The sequence below is a fragment of the Aquarana catesbeiana genome, linkage group LG07, assembly GCF_042186555.1.
Source record: "Aquarana catesbeiana isolate 2022-GZ linkage group LG07, ASM4218655v1, whole genome shotgun sequence".
Lineage (NCBI taxonomy): Eukaryota > Metazoa > Chordata > Amphibia > Anura > Ranidae > Aquarana > Aquarana catesbeiana.
The window spans coordinates 50,839,763-50,865,958 of record NC_133330.1 but is presented as its reverse complement, the minus strand read 5'-3'; the positions used below and the strand labels follow the sequence as shown (position 1 = coordinate 50,865,958).

General features: G+C 41.8%; 1 protein-coding gene across 3 annotated transcripts in view; it reads right to left on the bottom strand.

Annotated features, from left to right (window-relative positions):
- The window catches only part of PTPRG (protein tyrosine phosphatase receptor type G), a 761,059-nt gene extending 751,270 nt beyond the window's left edge, over positions 1–9,789 (bottom strand). For 2 of the 3 annotated variants that reach the window (XM_073592151.1, XM_073592152.1), the window contains exon 1: positions 9,262–9,789. In XM_073592151.1, coding sequence (XP_073448252.1) covers positions 9,262–9,346 — 85 coding nt within the window. In that variant the 5' untranslated portion in view covers positions 9,347–9,789. The remainder of the gene's footprint in view (positions 1–9,261) is intronic. The other variant, XM_073592153.1, reaches the window with a different exon arrangement.
- Positions 9,790–26,196: the final 16,407 nt, after the last annotated feature.

The following is a 26,196-nucleotide window of genomic DNA, read 5'->3' as shown; positions in this document are numbered from 1 at the left end:
CAAGAATAAAGTTGGTACGTCTTAAAATTATTTTTTCAACCAACTTGTCTTACATTTTGATTTTAAAATGTTTGCAGTTATGGCAATTTGACCTAAACTTAAAAAGAACCTTCCCTCTCCAAAATTAGTTTTCCTACTTGTACTCCCCCATGTGAAGCAGTCTTACATAATTTTTCTACTCCAGCCCTGCCCCCCACCTCCATTCTTGGCTAGGCCAGAATGACATCTCTCTTGCCCCACCAGCCTCTTGGGGTATCCCCATCACATATTCCAGGAGACAGCAGGTGCAGGGACACACGGTGGCCGGTGGGCAGACCTAGCTGTAGGTCATCAGGGGCTGACTGCAGGAACCCAGAAGAGACAGCCAGCTCCCAATGACATCAGAGAAGATAATGACATAGTACCTGGTCTATGGTAGTGGAGCAGCAAATTGCAGTGGTGAAATGTTGGGAGTCGCTTGGCCAGTGAGTATATGCATTGAGGACAACCCTGCATAACAGAAAGAGGATAAAAAAAAAATAAAAATAAAAAAAACACTAATCTTGAGAATTCGCTAGTGGCAGGTTCGATATACGGGGTAAACAAGGTAGTAAACAAATACCACGTCACTACCTCACCGGCTGGATGAATAGGATGTTGCTTCCTCGTTGGCGACTTACATTCACCAGTGTTTCTGTCCGCAAGAGAGCAACATGTTGGTCATTCATCCAGCGATTGAGTGACACACAGAAGCAGGCAAATATTTTCTCTACCCTTTTAAGAAATAATTTTTCAACTGGTAAGTGAGTAGGCACCATCAATAAGCAGCCACAAAACTGCAATAGGGACAGTCAACCCTGGCACACCCTTAGGTGTGCATTAGGGTGTCGTATTAAAACAAAATAACATAAAATAAAATTACAATGGTGGTGCAAACATCTGGGAAAAACAAGCAATCAAATTCGATTTATTCAGGCTTGCTGTACCCAGTATACGCAACATCCCTAATCCTACTGGAAAAAGAAGGAACATTTGATATTTTGTGGCTGTTTCAGAAGAACATAATGGCTGTAGATTGAAAAGTGGACACCAATAAAGATGGCTTGTTAATATTTTTTTCGGTTAATTCATTTTTCTTAGGAAAAGTACCATTTTCGCTTTAAGGCAAACAATAGATAAAACCTATTGTAATTATTCAGTAGGGAGAATAGGCCGACAGCAGTTCAAGGCAAAGATCTGGGTCTGCAACTGTCATCCTGCCTTCATAGACCAGCATACAATCGATGAATAACGTGAGCGGGGACAGAAATATATAGCCATCTTTATGGACAATGACAAATTTCACATGCACAGGGGGAATCACAGTCAACCCACCAATTTCTTCAATTTGACCATTCAATATTTCAAACTCAGGTTAAGTACACCAACAATATCTCCGGAGCTTACCCAATGACTAATGCTCACAGTTGGAATAGGAATTACATTATTCACAGTATTCCGATGATACACAGAATTTGGATGGGGTACAAATGTTTCCGGATACATTTGCACTTAAATAAATCAGAGATGCATTTCTAAACAGAATTCATGAATGGCTTATCCGAGTCAGCGGGAAGAGAGATAAACAAAATATTCAATAGTTTTTCTTAATTCTAAGTGCCCCATTCTCAAAACAAAAATTGTAATACCATTGCAATAAAATTTCCATAACATAAGCAAGGTGTAACTGAATTATTACAACATAGATCAAGCTTATTAAGGTGGATGCATGATTTCAGCATTGTGTTTGGCACAAAAAAAAAAAAAACCTATTTAGTTTGAGGTTTATGAAACATCAAATGGATCACACTAGACCACCTTACTACTGAATTTCAGGACACAAAACAATGTAGGTATTTTAGGATGTACTTCCTCATAATGCTCTTCAGGCAACAACCTAGCTGATATTAAAACACTGCTAATTTTTTTTTAGAAGCTGCAAAGTAAAAATTGCTTCTGACACTTCCCTGTTTGCTGCCGTGACCAAGGGTGAGTTCTGCCATGAGAAAACCATTGCTGTCCCCCTCCTGGTACCTCCCAATCTCTGCTGCAGGCAAAAGTCGGTTCCACCATTGGAGAACCACTGCTATCCTCTCCTGACACATCCCAACCTCTGATGCAGCCAAAAGGTGGGTTCTGCCGTGGGATAACCATTGCTGTCCTCGACACATCTAGGTAGGGGCAAAACAGCTTTAACCTGCTCCTGTTTGTCATATATTGCTGAGGCTTATTCTTCCAAGCTACAGAGGCTTGGATTTTTTGTGAAGGCTCCTCATTTTTCATTTACTGTTTTCTACCTATACATAGAAAGGTTTATGCGACAAGCCTACAGGTTTGAAATCTGTCACCTGCAATTATCAACATATCTAAGTTATCTGGGTTCCATAGTTCAACCCCTCTCAAACTTTTTACCCCAGAAGGAACCTTAAAATACATTTCTGCTCTTATTGAACCCATGCTAAAAATTTACTTGGGGGAGGGCACTGGGAAGATTGCCCCCTTATATTTGTGATCAGTGGGAAGACTGCTCCTCTTACACAGTTGGTAAGTGGGAAGATTGCCGCCCCTTACGTTAGTGGTCAGTGGAAAGATCCCCCACCCCCCCATGCATCAGTGGTCAGTAAAGAGTTCCCCCTTACAGTGGTGTTCATTAACGAGAATGCCCCCCTTACAGATAGCTAAAGAAGGCATTGGTATCAGATGCTGGCTCTGCCATTTGGCTTTGGACTCGGAATAAGGTAGGCACCATCAGTTGGAGGTCATTCACAGCCCATGAAACCCCTAAAGTTCCATGAAACCCTGAGAATAGTTACCATATATAATTACCATTCATCAATTCCTTACCATAATTTAAGTCAAGTGGTCATTTTACGTGTCTAGTAGTGTAATTAAACAGAGAATTCAACAACCCAAAAAGACCATTCTTTTTTTTCAGGCTGGAGCTTTTCAAGTTGGTTCTCTCTATTCAATGGACAGACAATAGAAAAACTAAGCATGGTCAGAAATCAAAATATATAGCAGGTTGTCAAATAAGAGAAAACCATCACTTTAAATCTGCAAACCTATTTTGTGCTCCTAAATTCACCTTTAATAACAAGGTATAATGAGAAAGATTTGGTCACTTCCTGCAAATGATTTATTGTCGGACAAGTAGCAGATTATTCCTGCTTTGTTACTAAGGGCTGTTGCACTTGGAATTGTCATGCTGAAAGTCTCTGCCTTAATCTTATGTTTCCAGCTCCTTCACATTGTAGAACAGTATTATACTTGGCATGAGCATACCATCACAGAGAAGTAAATATTGAAATTAACGCAAGAGCAATTGTATTTCCGAAGTCCAAGAGTACTGGTAGATGAATTACAAAGAGACCGACCAAGAGTAGGTCAATTTGGTCATCATTGCCTTTTTCAAAACATGATGGTTTATACCAATTATTTCACCCATTGGAAGTTCTACTTTTTAGACATACGTTGATAACCAGACCAAGACGAGAACATTAAGGTAGATAGTTCCAACTTTGAGCTTTCCCTGCTCAAACTAAGCACACCTTATTCCCAAAAGATCAGACAGATTACCAGTAGTATAAGAAACTGAACTGTGGTTAAAATTTTTAAAATAGAAGTTCTAGATCAGACAAACCCAAGGTCCTGTAACTAGGAAGGATAACTAGCCTCAGCAGTATATGACAACGAAGAGCAGGCTAAAGCTGTTTTGTGCCTACCTAGATGGCTTTCTTAAGTTTAAGCATGGTCTCCGACAGGGGTGGACAAATTATTATTGAGTTAGCATGGTGGTCAGTGAATAGAATGCCCCCTTTTTACTGTGGTGACCAAATACCATCCTTAGAGTGCTTAAAAAAATGTCATTAGTGTCAGATGTTGACTGTGCCATGTGGCTTTTGACTTAGAATTATAAAACGGTATCATCAGTTGAAGGTCAATCATTCACAGCCAAAGGGACTCCTAGCAATGTATGACAAACCCTAAACCGAGAAAAGTTGCCATGATTATAATTCAACAATCCCTTACATCGATTTAGGACAAGTGATAGTTAAAAGTGTCAGTAACTAAACAGATAAATCAACAACCCAAAAAGAGAATTATTTTTTTTTTCATCCTGCTGGAACTCATCAAGTTGGTTTGCTCTATTCAATACACAGACTATAGGAAACTTAGAATGGTCAGAAAATCCAAATTAATGTTGTCAAACAGAAGACCATCATTAGCTCTCTGCAAACCTATTTTGCCCCTACCTAAATGGCTTTCTTAAGTCAAGGCATGGTCTACAGCAGGGGTGGACAAATTGTTAAGGAATCAGCAGCCAGCCAGTCTTTTTGAACCTAGGAGCCATCTCCATTAACTAGAGAAAACCTCAAAAGTTAGGCACCAGCTGTAATTTCCAAGGAGCTTTAGCTACCTGGCTCCCGGTGGTAGGCAAAGGATCACAAGCCTAATAACTGGGGGTACATCTGTTTGTTACAGAAAGTTTTTAAAAGTGTTAAATCCTATTGTTAAAAAATATGATATGGTTTCAAACATCAGAAGCTACTCTGGTTAAAAGTGTTTAACGTTTATATAAGATCAGGAGGTAGCAGACATAACTAGGTTCACGTCAGAGTATGGACAAAGCTAGGTCCCAAATTTGATCACCTGACTGCATTCAAATACAAAGCCGATATTTAAGGACACCAAAGTAGCACCAACAATCTTCTTTGGCCTTGGCATCGTTTCAGCGGACATCTGTAAATGTCAAGGCTGAAATTTTTTTTTTAATCACACAAGGAGTCACGCAAAGTGCAAACAGAGTCCAAGAAGAATTTAAATCAGACCTGCTCACGAGGCTGTCACATTAAACCTGCATCACGGCTTGTTTTCCCTCAAGTGCTCCCAAAGAGACCCTACTAGATGTAATTACTGTACAATATCAGAGGCACAGAGAAGGACATCACTCAACGAACTGAAATAGAGAATAAATCAATAGAGAGATAAATGTTTCTTCTCAAGTGTGGCCACCCTATTTCAATGTAGATCATCTTGACCAGGGAAAAAAACATTTGAGGGCAAGAAACCCTGTGATTTGACTTTCAATATGAAAAAGCCAGATCAAGATTCTGAGATGTAAACTGGAGTACGCCCCATGACTGAACCACAGCTATCTAGTATCCAGCTCAGGTGGTACAAGGTTTCCAATGCAAACTATTAATGCATTTCTGACTTCTGATACAAGACATGTCTTCACAAAATACATATTTGAATATTTCTATTAAAAGTTGCAAAAAAAAAAAACAAAAAAAAAAAAAACAAACTCTAAACTGGTATCCTGCTGCAAACAAAATTATGTAAATGGCATAAATACAGAGGCCAAAAGTCATTTTTTGGAGGATCGTTTTTTTAAAAAAAGTGTAAAAAAGACGTTTACTAAGCCAGTGGAACATCAAAACATATAACCATTAATAATAATAAAAAAAAAAAAAAAAAAAAAAAACCAAGGATTCATAAAACTGCCTTCTAAGCAGATCATATAAAACATGCAAATAGACCACATAAACATAACCCAAATTTTTTTTTTTAAAGTCTTATACATAGCTGTCTGCTACAAAAGTATAAAATGTACAAATAAAACCCAATATACCCTAAAAATACAAATTTTTTTAAAAAAAAGGAAGCCTTAGACATAAAAACTGTCAACTAACCAAGCAGATCATTATAAAACATACAAATATAACCCAATATAACGTAAAAAAAGGGAAGCAAAGAAGCACTACAAGTACATGCAATGCACAGAAAAATAGCTCCAAACCCACAAACCCAAATTTAAAGCCACATTTACTTTGCTACCAAAGAGAAGATGAAAACCCGGGGGGGGGTCAAGCCACTACATTGTTGCGCCTTTGAAAGCATTTCTGACTTTTGAGATTTTGCATTTTTAATGACTTACTAGCAAAAATGTGTTATATATTTCTTTTTTTAAGTTAGCAATTGTGCAACATATGTTCCTATCATGACCTAGAAAGTTTAAAAAAAAAAAAAAAACACCCAGACACTTTGCCAAGTTGCAGACCTTCGAGGCGAAGAGGACACTGCACTATTCAAGAGTACCAGAGCACAGATCAATACAAAAACAGCCTTGCATACAAATCTGTTGCTCAATTCTGATATTTTTTTCCATTAAAACATCACGCACAAAAAATAAATTTAAAAACATGCACAATAAATTAAAACAGGTAAAACACAGCAAACATACACACCAACAGCTACTTTGATAGATAAAAAAAAATTATATTTTTTATAGTTTTACATTTTCTTGGCACATGACTCGTAGTTGAAACAATAATTGCCATTTTACAAAATTTCTACGTTTGCTCTGAATAAATGGATACACTTTTTTTCTTTTGCAAACTAATATAGTCTACAGACCTTGTTACAACACATTTTGTGGAAATCAGGAAAGATTTTAATAAGTCCAAGGCTATACAGAACAGCTCAGTAGTGCCTCCCCTGGTATCAAACAGTCACTACACATTAATTTGATGGTGCTGGAGTGACCTCCGTCTCCTGTCTGCTGAATTATTGCATTCATGGAGCACTTCATGTGCTTTTGCGGACATGAGAGAGCGGCGTTATCTCCCTCTTTGTGGCCGAAGAGCTGAATTACAGCAAAAGCACCAAACTGACACCCAGTCAATGAGGCATCATTAGTGCAATTAAATACATACAGCCTGTAACTCGATACACCCAATGCAGCCAACATGTGTGCAGCTTGCACAACATAGGAATGGCTAACTCTCCTTTGATGTTAAGAGGCCAGCAAAGGAAATCCTTGTCTGTAAGGGACATGTTGTATCCATCACAGACTAGCAAATATGTAACAGCTTGTTAACTCTTTAGGTGCTGGGCTGAGGACCACATGGGCATGCAATTTTTGGACAATGTGGAAGCAGGATTTAGAACTTTAAAGGAGGGGGGAGGTCTGTAGAACTACCAAAAGGGTTCAAGGCACGAAAATAAGAGCCCATCTTCGCAGAGAATGTGCCATGGCCACTAGGATTCGCACTGTTCTTTTAAGTTAAAGTGTATAGGTCACCCCAGATTGGCACCCCACTCTGCACTGTCCCAGCCTTTTGCTTTAATTAGACGAGCACTGCACCAAAAAAAAAAAAAAAAACAGCCACATAGCGGATTCCTAAAAGAGAGGGGGAGGGGGAACACCAAATCCTACTAGGGATCTGTTCAATATTTCCTGCCTGGCAGAAGAGGCTGAGCTCCTGGAAGTCACCTCTAAACACACTTCCAGCCTGTGACAACGCCTGACACTGGGACGTGCTGCCAGTTGGGTAGTAGCAGTACGGAGTACATGCCTAGAAGCTTGCCAGCTACACCAGCCAGGAGGCAATAGAAGCCCTGGACGGAGGGTGGGCAATCAGCTAGCAGTGTTAGAAATCTCAAATGACAAAAAGATGGCATTAAATTAGTGTGCTCAGGCAACACAGAGTCTGCATTCAGGAAACATGGCAGTTTATGGGCACAGGAGGGTTATCTAGATGTGATGGGTGCCCATGGTCTACCTACAGAGGGGTAAGATGCATGGTAGACCTTGCTGGAGCTCAATGCAATAGCAATCAGATCAGTTATTCCAGGCTCTTGGGTTTTAGGTGAACAGTAAGCCTTACGTGTCATCTATAAATATTTATATACAAATGTATAAATATTATACATCACAGGGCAACACAAGAAAGGGGTGGCTATAGTACGGGAGACTTTGGGCAGGCAGCAAAGGAAGCATCCTGCTGGCTGGAAGGGACGTCTATGAATATGGCACTATAAGGAGTCCAACCGGGAAATAAAAGAGCAGCTCTGGAATGTGGACGGCAGGCTGGAAAGGGGCATTAGGGGCCCCTGGAAGGTAGTTATTAGTCCCATCAAGTCCCTGGGGAAGGGCAACTAAAGGCCAGTGAGGGGCCAGGCACTGGGTCAACAATTGATTCATCAGCTCCAGGGCAAGCTACTCACCCTCCACCTAACTCACGCAGGTCCTCATGACTTACCAAGGTAACATAGGAGAGGGCATTAGGAACGCCTGAAAAGCAGTTAAGCGTCCCATCAAACCCATGGGAAGAGGCAACAATGGGCCAGGGAATGGAGCATAGGGCAGACAAATGATCCATCAGCTCCAGAGCTATCTCCCCCATCCCACCTAACTCCTCCAGGTGCTCTTGACTCACAAGGGTAGCAAAATATATAGGATTAGGGGGACCCTGGAAGGCAGCTAAAAGTACCATCAAGCGAAGGGGAGTAAGGAGTCAGGAAATGGGGTACAGGCTGGACAAATGACCCATCAGCTTAAGGGCAACCTCCCCACCTACCACCCAACTCATCCAGGTTCTCTTAGCTTACCAGAGAGGCAAGAGACATAGGAAATGGCATTAAGAGCCCCTGGATGGTGGGTATGAGTCTTGTCAAGCCTCTGGGAAGAACATCCAAAGGCCAAGAAATGGGGGCACGAGGTAAACGATCCATCAGGTCCAGGTCTACCTACCCACCCCACTCATCGAGGTCTTCTTGCTCAAAAGCTCTCTCTCCACCAGACTCGTCCAGGTCTTCTTAATTTATCAACATACTGGGGACCCCCGGAAGGTGGCTAAAGTCCCATTATGTCCCCTTGAAGGGGCAGCCAAAGACCAGCAAGGGGCTACAGGGTAGTCAAATGATTCATCAGCTCAAGGTCTACCTACCCACCACACTCATCTAGGGCTTTTTGCTCCAAATCCCCCTATCCAACTCGTCCAAGTCTTCTTGACTTACTAGCAGATTGGGAGCTCCTGGAAGGTGGCTAAAGTCCCATTGATTTCCCTTGAAATGGTAGCCGAAGGCCAGGGAACAGGGGCACAGTGTAGACAAATGATCCATCAGCTCAAAAGCTAACCCCCCAACTCATCCAGGTTTCCTTGACAGGGTAGCACAAGACATAGGAAAGGATATTGGGGGCCACTGGAAGGCAGCTAGGAGTCCCATAAAGCCCCTGGGAAGGGCAGCAAGGGGCCACATGGTAGACAAATGATCCATCGGCTCAAAAGCCACATACTTAAGTCATCCAGGTCTCCTTGACCTACCAGGGTTGAACAAGACATAGGAAATGGTATTGGGGCCCCTAAGAGTCCCATCAAGCCCCTGGGAAGGGCAGGAAAGGGTGCAGAGGGAAGACAATGCTCGGTTCCAGGACTATCCCCCCCAGCCAGGACTTACCAGGGTAGCACAGGACATAGTGCAGGACCGAGGTTGAGATTTTCAGGAACAAGATCCACCAGCACGGCTGCAGTAGCCTCCGCATGACACCATGCACATTGAGGACCGGGGCAACTTGTTGACTGATGGGCCTCCCAGGCGACAAAAATCCCCCCAGAAAAGTGTGCGTTGGTGGTGGAGGGGGTGACCTTCTCGGGGGGGCTGTGGGCTCTGCTCACTGGGAGGGGAAGTTGGAGATCCGCGGAGAGCCCTGGATCTCATGCATGCAGCTCTTCTCCAGCAGGTCCGGGGTGGAGGACAGTCCGATCTCTAATCCTGGAGTAAGGAAGGTGGGGGGTGGTGGTGTAGTCCACACTAGTCCAGGCTGGGCTCCGGGTCTCCGGGCTGATCACACCTCGGCTGCCCGCTTTCCATTCTCCCATACAGGAAGTAACATGTGAGCCGAGCCAGCCGGAGACTTTAAAAGCTCGGAGAGGGAGAGAGAGCGCGGGAGCGCGCACACTGACACTGGGCGTCTAGCACGGTGCGCGGCCCCGACGCTCTTAAAGCCGCACCGCCCGAATTCCTGGCAGCAGCAGCAGCAGAAGAAGGAGGATTTTTTTTTTAGACTATTGCCATTCACTTCCGAGGGGGAGGGGAGGGGGGCAACCTGGAGATGACTTGTGTCACTGAGGATTAGAATGTATCAAAGCACAGGAGATCGTGTAAGGCGGGGGGGGGGGGATATTAGACCCTTGCCTGGAGAAGGGAGGTAAGTGAGAGAGGGGGGATCAGTGCATGGGGGGGGGATTACATGGAGAAGGGGGATCAGTGCATGAAAAGGGGGGGGGTAATCAGTGCATGGGGGGAGAGAATTACATGGAGAAGGGGGATCAGTGCATGGGGGGAGAGAATTACATGGAGAAGGGGGGGGGGGGCAGTGCATGAAGGGGGGGGAGAAAATTGTATAGAGAAGTGGGGGGGGGGGGTCAGTGCATGAAGGGGGGAGAGAATTACATTTAGAAGGGGGATCAGTGCATGAAGGGGGGGAATTGTATGGAGAAGGGGGGGGGTCAGTGCATGAGAGGGGGTGATCAGTGCATGAAGGGGGAGGGGATGAGAATTGCATGGAGAAGGGGGGGTCCGTGCATGAAAGGGGGGTGATCAGTGCATGGAGGAGGGATCAGTGCATGATGGGGGGGGGGGTGATCCGTGCATAAAGGGGGGGGGTGAGAATTGCATGGAGAAGGGGGGATCAGTGCATGAATGGGGGGTGATCAGTGCATGGAGGGGGGATCAGTGCATAAAGGGGGAGGGGTGATCAGTGCATTAAGGGGGGGGGGTGATCAGTGCGTTAAGGAAGGGGGGGGTTGATCAGTGGCTGTGTAAATGGATCACTGTCATTTCCCCAGACACAGAGCTCATCTCACACCCTCCACAGCTTACTCCATGCAAGATAAGAGGCAGGAGCTAATCAGACACTCTGACTGTCCCCTGTCACCTGCACCCATCTCCCTCCTTCATATCTTCTGCTGCTCCTCTCATCTGTCTCTCTCTCTCTCTCTGCTGCTCTATTCTGTATATGTGCTCACAGCTCTCATCTGTCTGCCCACAATCCTACAGACACTCTATTAACTGATGACTGCTACCCCCTCTGATATATTCTGTACCTTCCCCTCTATAGGAGATCTGTTCTACTCCCTGATCCTATGCATTCTCTATACACTGTCCATTCATCCTGGGTATTCTGTATCTGTCCTTTATATGAGAAATCCATTCTACTTCTAATGTTATATATTCGATGTACGCTGTGTGTGTTTTCATCTTGTATATTCTGTATCTGTCTTTTGTACGACTTAGCTATTCTACTTTCTGATCTTGTATATTCCATGTACTCCAGGTTCTATTCCTATTGTATATTCTGCACCTTCCCCTCTATAGGAGATATATTCTACCCTCTGATCCTATGTATTCTCTATACGCTGTGTCCAATTATCCTGGATATTCTGCACTTTCCATAGGAGAGATCTACTTACTTCTCATCCATTCCTGTCTATTTTATAAAAATGTGTCTGTTCATCTTGGATATTCTGCATCTGTCCTTTATATGAGAGATCTATGCTACTTTCTGATCTATTCTGCACCTTCCCCTCTCTATAAGCGGTTATAGTCTACTTCTGATCATATATTCTATAATCACAGAGTCTACTCATCCAGGATATTCTGTACATTCCCCTCTATATGAGATCTATTCTAATTTTGGTCCTATATATACTATATACTCTGTGTCTATTCATCCTGCATATTCTGTACATTCCCCTCTCTAGGTATAAGACAGATCTTTTCCACTTCCTGATCCTATATATTCTATATATATACTGATTGTATTCACTATGCATCTATCCCCTATATGAGATCTATTCTATTTTTGATCCTTTATATTCTTTCTTTTGTGTATTCTGTGCCTGTCCTCTCTATATCTATTCTACTTTCTGGTCCTGTATATTTTGTGCACACTATATCCATCCTATATATTCTGTATACACTTCTGCCCTCTATATGAGATCTATTCTAATTTTTGATCTATTCTACATTCTGCTCCTATATATTCTATATACACTGTACTCAGTCTGTCTACATATTCTGTGTCTGTCCTCTATATAAGATATCTATTCTTATTTCTGGTCCAATCTATTCTGTATACACTGTGCCCATTCATTGTGTATATTCTGTATCTGCTCTCTGCTCTGCCTTCTACTTGTGATAGCTATTCTATATTCCGCTCTATATATTCTATATAGACTGTTCTTATTCCTCCTGTATATTCTGTGTCTGTTGTATCCTCTGCCATCTGTAGTAGATATCCATTGTATGTTCTGCTTCTATCTGGTCTGTATACACAATACCTATTCTTCGTATATATCCTGCATCTGATCTGTCCGCTGACCTGTATATCATGTTTCTATGCTACCCTTTGCTATTTTATATTATATATGTACTGTACTTATTCCTTTTGTATATTCTGTATCTGCTTGGTTTGTTATATATCTTTTCCACTTTCTGCCTGTAGATGTTCCATACTTACTGCACTTATTCCTCCTGTACTCTTTGTATCTGCTGTATCCGCTATGAGATATCTATTCTACTTTCTGCTTCTAAATATTCTACAGTCACTGAATATTCTGTATATGTTTTATCTGCTTCCCTCTATAATATATATATGTACAGTGTTTCCTCCTATATATTCAGTATCTACTGTAACTCTTATATATTCTGTAACTACTGTAACCCCTATATATTCTATACATACTGTATTTATCCTATATCTACTGTATTCACCACCTCTATGTATTCTACATATATGAGTGGTAAATAACGTGACTAAATTATTTCCACCAAATTCCTCCAAAATACTCAATATCTAATGTATGCAGTGTTCTTGTTCACCGTGCATTGTAGATCCTTACTCTATATCTAAAGCTATGTTTTATATTTTACATATTCATTACCCCGTGTGCCCTACAGTATAGCCGCATCGTCCATATACTGTATATATTACCATTTATATAAGTTGTATTCCCTGCCATTACATTATGTACCCAGTGCATTCAATGGGGCTTTTTTTTCTGTATTCAGTGCTTCTGTGTATTTTCTACTTACCATATGGTGTGCTCTGTATTCAATGCCCCTAACTATATCTAATATAATGACTATTTGGCTGAATATGTTGTAACTCTGTATTTTGTACCTAATGCATTTACTGCCCTTCTGCATTCTATATGCGTTGCATTCGCAGCCCTTCTATAGTCTACATATACTGTACTCCAGTTCTGTAGTTTACATCTACTCCATTCATTGCCTTCTGTAGTCTACAGATACTGTATTTACTGCCATTATATGGTCTACATTTACTGTATTGACTGCCCTTCTATAGTCTACACCTTCTCTATTCACTGCCCGTCTATAGTCTACATTTACCGTATTCACTGCCTTTCTATAGTCTGCATTTACCGTGTTCACTGCCCTCCTATAGTCTAAATTTACCATAGTCGATGCCCTTCTATAGTTTACATTTACTTTATTCGCTGCCTTTCTATAGTCTAAATTTACCATAGTCACTGCCCTTCTATAGTCTACATTTACCATATTCACTGCCCTTCTATAGTCTACACCAGGGGTCTCCAAACTATGGCCCTCCAGTTGTTCAGGAACTACAATTCCCATCATGCCTACTCATGTCTGTGAATGTCAGAGTTTTACAATGGCTCATAGGATGTGTAGTTCCGCAACAGCTGGAGGGCCATAGTTTGGAGATCCCTGTTCTACACCTTCTCTAAACACTTCCCTTCTATCGTCTACATTTACCGTATTCACTGCCCTTCTGTAGTCTACATTCACTGTATTCACTGCCCTTCTATAGTCTACACCAATGATGGCTCAAATACACTGCTGAGTGCATGAGCATCATGGGAATTATAGTTCCAAAACATCTGGGGTGCCAAGGTTCGCCATCACTGGTCTACACCTTCTCTAAATACTGCCCTTCTATAGTCTACAATTACCATATTCACTGCCTTTTTATAGTTTATGCCTACTGTCTTCACTGATCTTCTATAGTCGAAACCAGCCTTTTTTCAACCTTCCTACCCCATAAGAACCCCTAAAATAATTTTAAGGTCTCAGGAAACCCTTACATAAACCAATTTATTGGGAGTCAATGAGAAAAATACCCCCTACATTTGTTGTCTGTGAGAAGAATGTTCCTTACATTGGTGGTCAGTTGGAAGAATGCTTACCTTACAGTGGTGGTAAAAATATCATTGGGGTCATTCTGATGGCTTTGCCAAGTGGTGTTGGCCCTGGAACAACAAAGGCACCATCAAATTAAAGGTCAATCAGCCACAGCTTAAGGAACCCCTAACAACTTTTGAAGGAACCCTAGGATTCCACAGAACCCTGGTTGAGAATGACTTGTCTAAACCTAATGTATATACTGCTATGCAATTATCTACATGTACTGTATTCACTGCCATTTTATAGTCTACATGTACTGTATTCACTACCTATCTATAGTCAAACATCTACTGTATTCACTGCCATTCTATAGTCTACAATATAGCTACTGTATTCACTACTTTTCTATAGTCTACAGACTCTACACCTTCTCTAAACACTGCCCTTCTATCTATCTATCTATCTATCTATCTATCTATCTATCTATCTATCTATCTATCTATCTATCTATCTATCTATCTATCTATACAGTATCTCATAAATGAGGTGCCATGTTGAACTTCCAGTGACCAGTATGAGAGAATGAGACCGATAACACCCAATTTAACACACCTGCTCCCCATTCACACCTTAGACCTTGTAACACTAACGAGTCACAAGACACCAGTGAGGTAAAATGTCTAATTGGGTCCAATTTGGACATTTTCACTTAGGGATGTACTCACTTTTGTTGCCAGCGGTTTAGACATTAATGGTTGTGTGTTGAGTTATTTTGAGGGGACAACAAATGTACACTGTTATACAAGCTGTACACTCACTATTTTACATTGTAGCAAAGGGTCATTTCTTCAGTGTTGTCACATAAAAAGATATAATAAAATATTTACAAAAATGTGAGGGGTGTACTCACTTTTGTGCGATACTGTGTGTGTGTGTGTATATATATATATATATATATATATATATATATATATATAAATAATAGTGCGCTAAACCCAAATAACCTATATAGATGTGTATAATAATACAATATATGATGCAACATAAATGCAAATAAAATTAAATTGTGTATAATAGTCCACATGCAAACATAATTAATTAAGTATATTCTTCAGTGATGAAAACCGTGAATTCAATTGTCTCCACAATCCGTGACACACTCTGGTAGAAAACAGGTGATAAGGAAGATAGTAGTCACCACCACCTCTGTGTACAATGCCTATTCACCTCAAAGGAAGACCCCCTTGGGTCTAGTCACGTTTTAGTAATAATCCAGAAAATCAGCCATAAAAGGAATGAAAAAAGCCAGCTGTTTGATCCAGGATCCTGCAAACTTCTCCCCACATATTTGGAACCAAATTCTCCAAGTTTGTATTGTCAAAGCAAACGAAAGATCATCATCGTGCAAGATTGTAAACAATACTTGTTTTATTTTTAAAAAATCTAGATTCACTCACATTTTTTACCATCTTGTAAAAAAGCCTTGTATAATCAATTGATCAGGACAGCTCTCCTCCTCACTGCACTTCCTAGGATACGAGCCACCGGAACTATCGTCATAGGCTCCTCCCAACGCGTTGCGTCACAGGTCATGTGACTTTCTCAAAGTAGTCTACATCTACTGTATTAATTGCCCTTCTATAGTCTTTGTCTACTGTATTCACTTCCCATCTGTAGTCAACATACTTTTTTCCTGACCTTTTTTACCCCAAAGGAACCCCTAAAACGTTTTCAGGTATTCTACAGGTATTGTATTTATATAATCCATATCCGCTGTATTCACTGTTCTTCTGTTTTCTATATGGGCTGTATTTACTGCATTTCTATAGTCTACATCTACTGTATTCACTGACATTTTATATTCTATATGTGCTGTATTGATTGTATTTCAACAATCTGTATCCACAGTGTTCACTGTCATGTTTTCTACATCGGCTGCATTTACTAATTTACTACATTTCTACAGTCTAGGATACATCTACTCGATTTGCTGCTCTTCTTTAGTCTACTCTAAAGTACATCTTAGGTGTTCACTGCTCTTCTACAGTCTACAACTACTGCATACACTGACTTCTATATTACTGTATACACTAATGTTTCTATAGCCTATATATCTACTGTATACACTTCCATTATATATTATATGCCTACTGTACTCACTATCAAATCTATCTAGTCCGCATTGGCTGTATTCACTGACTTTTTATGGTCTGATCTACTATAGTCACTGCACCTCCATAATCTATGTCTACAAGATCCACTACCTATCTTCATATTTTGGATATATGGTGCCCACTTCATGTCTTTTTTGTATGCATAAATAGGTTAAAAGCATAAGGGTCAGTGAAAAAAAAAAAGTATTGACTCATCCCCCCCACCTTTTAAAATAAATAATTATCCACTTTACGGAAAGTCCAGTCATCATCTTCTGTGCATTAAAAAATATGGATTCATTTTGGTTTCAAATCAGTTTTGACCTTTTAAATAACCACTATGTTTAAATAGCCCATAATTGTCGTTATATCCACTGTATTCACTGTCCTTGTATATTGTGTTCATTGGCCACCAAGTCTTTGGCTGTAAGGGGTTTTGGGAAGCAATGAGGCTGTACAACCATGAGATAGGACAAAGTAAAAAATAAACTACTTTAGGCTTGCTGTTTCACCATTCTGTTCTCACTTATAAAATAGCAGATAAAACTTGTTTATACTTGTGTTTCTACAATGGGGTGCCTGGCGTCCCACACCTCCACCCCTGATCTGTGTGAGTTAAAAGAGTGGAAGTGATGCCATAAATAAATAGCTGTGGGTTTTAGTTGCTACCTTTTACATGGCACTAACATGGGGAAGATGGGGGTCTAATGTTATTTCTATGTTATTAATTTAAAGAGACACTGTTGCCTTGCCCATGCAGGGTAAAGTGAAGGTGTCTCTGCAAAGCCCCCCCACCTCACTGAAACGTCACCATATGTAGCTGGAACTAAAACCACTGCTGTCGGTGACCAGGGAGAGCTGTGATGTCACTGCCTTGGACATGCAATAGTGACAGGGCCTAGCAATTAGTTGTGAGGCCTCAACACTGTCACAGAGGAGGAGGTCACATGCTCCCCTATACATAGTAGCGCTAGGTGTTAATGGTGAACTGATGACAGTCTGAATTCATTTTTATATATAGAGATAATTCTCCTTTAAGGAGCACAGTGTATGGTGATTGGCCACTGCCTCTCTGATCAGAGTGGATGAATTGTTCATCAGATGTTCTGTTCTTGGGTGTTGAGTTACATCACCTAGTACAAACAGTCATCTAGCTTGGCGATTCCTTTTTAATTTTTGTTTGGTTAAGATTGTTATATATAGCCAACATGTTTCAGGGGAAAGGCCTCTTTCCTCTTTAGGGCTTAAGCATATAGATCATAACTATATCTGGATGAATTTTGCTTAAAGCCTGGTATAAAGCTGAAGGGTGTGGACGACCAGGGCCAAAAACTACTTGGCAAAGCCAGCAGCATCCCAGATCCCACGGATAAATGGCAGTGTTGAATTGTAAGTCTGTTAACTTGCTGCATATTTTCACTGGCAAGTTGTACGCTAGCAGAGCATTTGAAGCACAAGTTCTAGTTCACACTTTTCCCAATTTATAGCAAATTTGTATTGGCAAATCTCTAGCAAGGGAAAAGTTGCAGTGGTGAGTCTACAGCAAGAGCTCTGCAAGTCTACAGCAGTGGTTCTCAACCCTGTCCTCAAGTACCATGTTTGCAGGTTTTCCTTTATCTTGCACATATGCTTTAAACCAGAGTCAATGGCTTGGTATTTCGGAAAGCTATTTTATTCAAGAGAAATTTCCAAAACATGGCCTGATGAGCAGTGGTGGCCCATCCATTAGGGGCACACGGGTACCGCCCCCCCATCCATGGATTCCAATGGGTGGGGGTTTTGAAGCATGTGATTAGAGCCAGAGGCTCTAATAGGCTTCAAAAATGGGTGGCTCGAGGCGCACTGCGCTCCGAGCCCACCCAGTTGCGTGACAACAGCGGATGAATATTCGCTATTATCACACTGATTCTCCTCCCAGCCAATCAGGAAGGGGGGTAGTGAGACCCGTTTCCCAATTGGCCGAAAGGAGAAGCCATCCGATTGGCCTATGAGGAGAAGACAAACGGCTGAGGAGATGCATCTGAGGACATGGAAGAGAGGCATCCTGGGACACGAAGAGACTGAGGGTGAAAGCTGCCGCCTCCGCCACCTGTCAGCACAGGGTGAGTAAGCTGGTGACAGGGTGCGGTGTGGGCTGGAGCGAGGGGAAATATCGGGTCCATCTGACCCCCCCCCACCAATGGAGCACCAGCCGCCACTGCTGTTGCGGGTACTTGAGGACAGGGTTGAGAACCACTGGTCTACAGCATGAACATTCAGTCACAGTGACCCCCTGTGGTGGGATGACTATTGCACAACATAACTAAACCAGAACTTGCAGCAGACTTGCAGAATGTTTGCAAAGAAAGTTGATCTGGAGTCATGCAATGCTGACTTGCTGTAATTGTGCAACATACTTGTGAAGCCTGGCAAGTCTAGAAATAGCTTAACAAGTCATTTTCAAACTTGCAGCACAATTGCTTGCTATCTGGGATGCCAACAATTATCTATTTAGCTGTCTGTAAGGGCTTGTTAACACTTGTGTTTGTGGGTGGGAACAGTAAAACCCCGTGGCTGAGATGCATTCCTGCCATGGCAGGAACTATACCCCCCTGTTTTACTCATGCATGACCTATTCAAGTGAATGAGGTTGTGTTGCAACTGGGCACAATGAGGATGAGGTGTGGTAGCCCAGCATTTAGGGAATTAAAACAGGTGGTGACAAACCAATTGAACGCCTCCTCGTTGCCTGTCAAATGCTCTCTGAGGAGCGATCTGCATTCAGCAAAACAGGTGTAAAGGAGCCCTAAAGGTGACACTCTGTTGACATTTCCGTGTAACGGAAATGTGTTTCTGACTGCATTTCTGCCAACATGCTTGTGGTACCATTATTTCGTAATGGCACCCCAAACGCAGGTAGCAGCTGCGCGTCTTGCCGTGCATTTTCTGTGCGACAAAACACACAAAAAGTGCATATCGCAAAGTACTCTTGGTTCAGTGCCACAATTTGGTACATGAACATCTTTGATGTGTTTTTGGATAGATCGAGGCCCTGTCTAATGAATGGTGCTGCCACAAAAAAAGCACAGAAAAAATGCAATGCAGGAGCATCACTCAGATGTGAAGGGGTGCCAGGTTTGCATTTGTCCTACCGACCACCAATGTAGGGGGCATTATTTTAATTGACCCCTTTTTAATTGCTTTTTTAAGGGTTCCTGAGACCTAAAAATTATTTTAGGGGTTCCTCTGGAGTAAAAAGGTTGAGAAAGGCTGGTGTAAAAAATTGGAAGCAATACCTTTTATATAGCGGGTTTTGCTAATCAAGAAATAGAGAACAGTTCAACTTATAAAAATTTAGAATTTCCATATCTTGCACTGGTGAGCACTAACAAGATGAAATAGCTGTATGCACGTTGGATGAATGGGCTCTATGTGTGATATAGGACAGCTGTTGTGGCTGCCTGGTTGACCACAGCGTCAAAAAACAACGCTAAGCATTTGCAGCCTGCTGTATACATCTAGCAGTTATTTCTTCGTGTGTGATGGAAATGAGGATACATTCTGTATAAGGAAAGCCTTGCTGCATTTCACACTATATCCAGTGGAGGGCTTATTGGTTCCTTTTGGACCAACTTCATCATTCGAATGGTTGTACTGCCTCGTCGCTTTCAAAGCTCCACACCATTGAAGCTGGGATTTCCTTATCCTGTACTGATGAGAGCTAACAAGCCAAAAACAGTGCTTTTCACCTTGATTAATAGATGGTTCTGTGTTTAGTCTCTATCTGTACTGTAAATCAGAGGTGGAGGCACTGGAGCATGTATGATGTGACAGAGGAAGATCTATTTTCTAGGGATGGTTGTGTCTTCTGATGCTGTTTTGTGTCATTATGATATTATATATGTGTGCTATGCTCAGCGTCTTTTATCCACCACCGCTATATATTGTGCTCTCTGTTCCCAGCTTCCCTGTCCTTTGTATTAGATCTGCCTCCCCTGTAGTGACTGCCGGATCTCCTCTACTGCTGCCTGCCTGGTATGCTACATTCATCCTCTGCTTCTTTCTTCATTATGCCACACTCCACCCCCCCCCCCCACCCCACCCTCCCCTGGAGTCCCTAACTGCTTCCCCCCCCCCGCCATTCATCTATCTCTTCATTCTCCATTCTTCCTCCTCTCGAATATTGTCCTATTCCCAGCAAATCATCTCCCCCCACCACACAATCCCCATAATCCCCCCATTCCGAAATCTCCCAAACCTAAATCACCAAATCACTTCCCACCATCCACACCTTTCTATTATAGATCTACATCCCAACACATTGTCCCTATGTTGGATTAGTTATTCTAATATTTCTGTTGTGCTATCTATCTATCTATCTATCTATCTATCTATCTATCTATCTATCTATCTATCTATCTATCTATCTATCTATCTATCTATCTCTCTATCGTCTGTCTGTCCTTCTACTGAATGTCTATCTATCTATATTAGGCTGGCCACACATTATACAATTTTCTTGTTCAATTTTCCTTCAGATTTACCAAAACCATATAATATGAGGGCAGAACTAAACACTTCCAATTTGTATGCAATCAGGCAGGACCTTGTACTACATAGTGGAAGGTAAATCTAAAGGAAATTGTATATTGTATGGCCAGCTTTACTATCTATTGTCTATCTGTCTTTCTACTGGCTGTATATTCTATCAATCTCTCTCTCTCTCTCTCTCTCTCTCTCTCTCTCTCTTTCTATCATAACCCTCTATCCCCCTATCTATTTCTATCTATCTATCTGTCTATATCTATATCCCCCTCCCCTCCCCCAGGCTCTCGGTGTAATTATCAGGGAACGTTCCTCCTATGTTCCTTGGTACGATGGTATCGGTATTGTTCTCTCAAGAAGTAGTGATCTGTATACTAATATTTGGGGTCATTCCTGATTGGTGGCTGGCCCCGGCCCCCCTCACCCTGAAGCCACGGTAATCTGTAGACTGACCTGTCTGCTAGACGCAGCTAATGGACTGGAGGGACGTCTCATTCCTAATATCTTTGTTAGAGAGCTGTATTTAAATAATAAGGTAATCTGGGAAATGCGTGATGCTGGAAGTGGCAGGCTTGCCTTATCTGTAATGAGTTTTCCCCTTTACTTTAGTCTGATAGATTTTATCTCTCGTTAGTTATAAACATTGCGTTTGCCTTTTTTTTTTTTTTTGTGCAACCGAATGGCTGGAGGGAAGACTTTTTGATGAAGTATGTAACCGAGTCGAGATCATTTACTTTCAGCCGTGTACCATTTCAAAGCTTTATCTAAATCTTATCCGCTTCTATTGTGACATAATCATATATTTGCTATGTATCTTTAAACAAAGTGTGCATTGTTCCAGTTCCGTACCTACCTGCCAAGTATTCCAAACACATGTGTCGTTGCAGCGCATTCCGACGCTTAACCCTTTCCTTGTTCATCATCATCAGGTCTGCAGAAGAATGCCCACGAATGTTCGCTGCCAGTGTGACTAATGAGAGCAGTATTGATCTTCACCTGGAATACCGATTGACTGATTCCAATTGAAGCTTTACGTCTCATTCAGACATGACATTGGGGGTCAATAAAACCCAGCAGCTGAGCCATGCCTTTACCGCCTCTCAACCGTTACCCCTTTTGTTGCAGAGGGGGTGAATTATACCCTCTACCGATTTTGGAATACGTAGTGCCGCCAAATGCCACCCATTCAAGTAAATAGGGTCACTCTGCCAGTGTGTTGGTTAAGTGCAGAGTGGTGCTGTAGGCAGTAAATTCTCAGAGTTCCAGTTTACAAGAACGTTGAAACAGAAAGTCAACAGCACAAACAGGGCCGGCGGGAAGCTCGCCTGTCCGGGGCCACTTACATCCAAGTAAAAAAAAAACAATAGGTGTAATAAATACTCTTTAGTGCAAATATTTTAATCAATAATAAAGCCCAGTGTTGAATCAATTACTAAAGTCCACCATGAGTGTAAAAAAATTTCATATATCCAATGTGCACCAACCACCATGTGATTATAAAGCAGCTTACCAGATCCTTAGACCCCACATCTCAAGAGGTCTAAATCAGCATTTATATGGTAACAGATCCCACATGGATGGATGGCTCCAGTTCACTTCCTTTTACTGCCAACTATGCCTCAAGCCTGTCTCCGTTGCCTCTGGAAGACGTTCCGTTGGACCAAACATGCATGGGGTGGAGCAAGTGGTGATGTCATCATGCCTGCCTAGAGCATTGGCGGTGCTGTGTGTAATATACTCTTAATACTTCTCTGTATGTAAGTACCTTACTTGGTTTATTATTGAATACATTTTATACCGTACTTCACTATGGGTTATCCTTGCTCATTACTTGGTATGTATTTGTATAGTGGTGAGACCGGTACATGGGAAGTGATCCAGTGAATAAACGAAAAAAAAATAATGCTGGCCATCATATACCAGTAAAATTTCATTCAAAGTTTTTTTTTATTTTCGACTGCAGTAACAAGAAAAGGAGGATAGCAGGATAGAAAGTTTTCCTCAAATAAATGAATATCTAACAATGTAGGTTAATTTACTAAAACTGGAGAGTGCAAAATCTGGTGCAGTTGTACATGGTAGCCAATCAGCTTCTAAACTCAGCTTATTCAATAAAGCTTTGACAAAAAAGTTAGAAGCTGATTGGCTTCTATGCCGAGCTGCACCAGATTTTGCACTCTACAGTTTTAGTAAATCAACCCCTACTCCCCTGCTTTATCACATTTGGTACATTATTTTTTGGGGGGGAGCGCATACCTAGCTTTTATAGGTACCAGCTTCCACTTCCGCTTGGATCGTCCAGTTCGGCCCCCTCTCTTTGCCCATGGCCTTTTGGGACCTGTGACGTGCCCTGGAAGGCTACAGGACCATTAAAAATGTGTAGTGCAGCTTGTGCATGTGCAGTGGGAAGCCGGCTGTGAGGCCGCAAGGAGTCACAACCAGCTTCCCACACTGAACATGCTGGTGCCAGGGACTCGAAGACTGACAAAGAACCAGCCTGGGTGAGGACAGCGCTGGATCCTTGGACAGGTAAGTGCTCTTTTATTAGCTACGGGATTTGTAAGCCACAGATGTTGTGATTTTTTTTTTTGCTCGATTCCCCTATCAACACAGTCAGTGTTGTGGGGGAATGCCTCCCACAGCACTATCCTATTCTGTTGGCAGCAAGTCTTCCATGCCAGCAAAACACAATGATTACTGCTGGTGACTACAGCCGTGGGCAGTCATCACATGCAAAAAATCTGACAGGCTGGTTGTACTGAAATCAATCGATGGATCATCTTTAATACACCCAGTCTGCCCATAGATGAATTGAATCTTGGCTGGTCCCTTCTGAACCAGCCAAGATTTGATCCATCTATGGCCTGCTTAAAGCGTTAGTAAACTTTGTAACCAAAAAAAATTTCCTCCTGCAAGGCCTTGTCATAATGTGCTAGTATGCATTGTATACTAGCACATTATGAAAGTCTTACCTTACCTTACTTGTCTCCGCTGGCAGGGCTTCCATTATCACTGGGTCCCCTTTCCAGGTTCGTGGACTCCGTCCGTTTGACTAGTCGAGTCGTGATGACTTTAGTGCCAGGCATGCGTGCAGGAGTCACTGTTTACGGCACAGACCTCTGAAGCAGTGACACAGTATGCCATTCCTTCAGAGCGCATGCGCCAGTGACGTCACTGGCTGCTACTCCCTTTGATATCTCCTAAAAGGTGCATGTTTAGGAGATATTCATTTTACCTACAGGTAACAGCTAAAACTGCTTTACTACCACTTTAATTTTTTTTCTTTCTAGAGTGAAGATCCTCTTTAAGACCGTTTGCCATCTTAGCCCAATGCACCCAGACTATGCGGCTGCGGTGTATCTTCACAGTCATCAATCAGGGACTGATAACCACATTCTGTGATTCAGAAAAGCATTTACAAATCTGCACATGAAATATTCAAAATATGGAACAAAAAGCAAGAAAAAAATGAGAAAGTCACGAAAAAAAAAAAAGAATGTCATTTAGTAAACGGTAAAATGATAAAACTAAATGTGTACTCACCGAAAATACACTGTAGTTTACTTTCCAAATGGATTTTCAGATTTTAGCGCACTTTGTAATATTTCCTAGACGACAGTTACCATTTGCTGATTGCTATTGTTGCCTCTTTAAAATGGATCTGTGCTCTGAAAAATATATTGAAGCCAAACACCAGACAGATATAAAAGACACTAAGTAAAACAGCACTGTATTCATTAACAAACCTTTACATTTATCAAGCTAGAACTGATGGGAAAAAAAGCCACCAAAACAAATTAAAAAAAGGTAATAACTTTCTTTAAAATATAGTGATACTAAACTATATTCTAATTCTTCAAAATTAATCCATACACATTCACTACCTAATGGCCCTGTAATCTATTTTTCAGGCTCGGCTTACACTGTTGCGACTTGGGATCTGACTTGTGAGACCCCAAGTCGTATGACATGTGAAATCCCATATTAGTCAATGAGAGCTGTCTTAATTAGCACTACTGAAGTCGTTCCAACTTTAGAAAAGGTTCCTGTACTACTTCAAGGCGACTTCTATTCAAACTTGTGCCCATAGACTTTAACCAATTCAGCCCCGGAAGGATTTGCCCCCTAAATGACCAGGCCATTTTTTGCGACACGGCACTGCGTCGATTTAACTGACAATTGTGCGGCAGTACGATGCTGTACCCAAACAAAATGTACATCCTTTTTTTACCCACAAATAGAGCTTTCTTTTGGTGGTATTTGATCACCTCTGCGGTTTTATTTTTTGTGCTATAAACAAAAAAAAGACAGAAAATTTTGAAAAAAATATTTTTATTTTACTTCCTACTATAATACAAATTAAAAAAAAATACATATAAAAAACGGAATTTATTCATCAGTTTAGGCCGATATATATTCTTCTACATATATTTTGTAAAAAAAAAAATTGCAATAGGCGTATATTGATTGGTTTGGGTGTCTACAAATTATAGGATAGATTTAGGGACTTTTATTGTTTTTACTGGTAATGGCGGTGATCTGCGATTTTTAGCAGGACTACCACATTGCGGCAGACGAATCTGACCCCAAATGACACTTTTTGGGGACCAGTGGAATTATTACATTGATCAGTGCTATAAAAATGCACTGATCAATGTAAAAATGACAACTGGGCGGCACAGTGGTGTAGTGAGTAGCACTCTCGCTTAGCAGTAAAAAGGGTCGCTGGTTCGAATCCCAACTACGACACTACCTGCCTGGAGTTTGCATGTTCTCCCTGTGCCTGTGTGGGTTTCCTCCCACACTCCAAAGACATGCTGGTAGGTTAATTGGCTTCTGTCTAAACTGGCCCTAGTATATGAATGTGAGTTTAGGGACCTTAGATTGTAAGCTCCTTGAGGGCAGGGACTGATGTGAATGTACAATGTAAAGCGCTGCATAAATTGACGGCGTTATATAAGTACCTTAAATAATAATAATAACTGGCAGGGAAGAGGTTAACACTAGGAGCAATCAAGGTGTTCGAACTGTAGGGGGGATGGGCTCACTGGGACATGACAGAGATCACTGTTCCCGATCACTGGGAACATAAGGTCTCTGACATGTCACCCCCCAGAATGGGGAATCGCCTAGTTTACAGTTTCCCATTCTGCCTCCGTACACAGCGATCGTGGGTCACCAGCAGACATCCGCGCACCCGCTTTCCTTCTTGCACAGGTACATCGGTTTGTGCAGGAGAGCTGAGCTGCCGCAGTAAATGTATGTGAGCGGGTCGGCAAGTGGTTAATGGAAGTCGCCTCCAAGTCGGATCCTCCTCTACACTATATTATCAAAAGTATTGGGTTGCCTGCCTTTACACGCACATGAAACTACAAAGGGTGGGCCAAGTCAATATTGAACCCTACGGACTAAGACTGTGATGCCTTTAAAGTTGATGTGCGTGTAAAGGCACGCGTCCCAACACTTTTGGTAATATAGAGTATATTGATGCAATTTGGATCAGACATTACAGAAAGTTGCATCAGGTCACCAGGAAGTCGTCTGG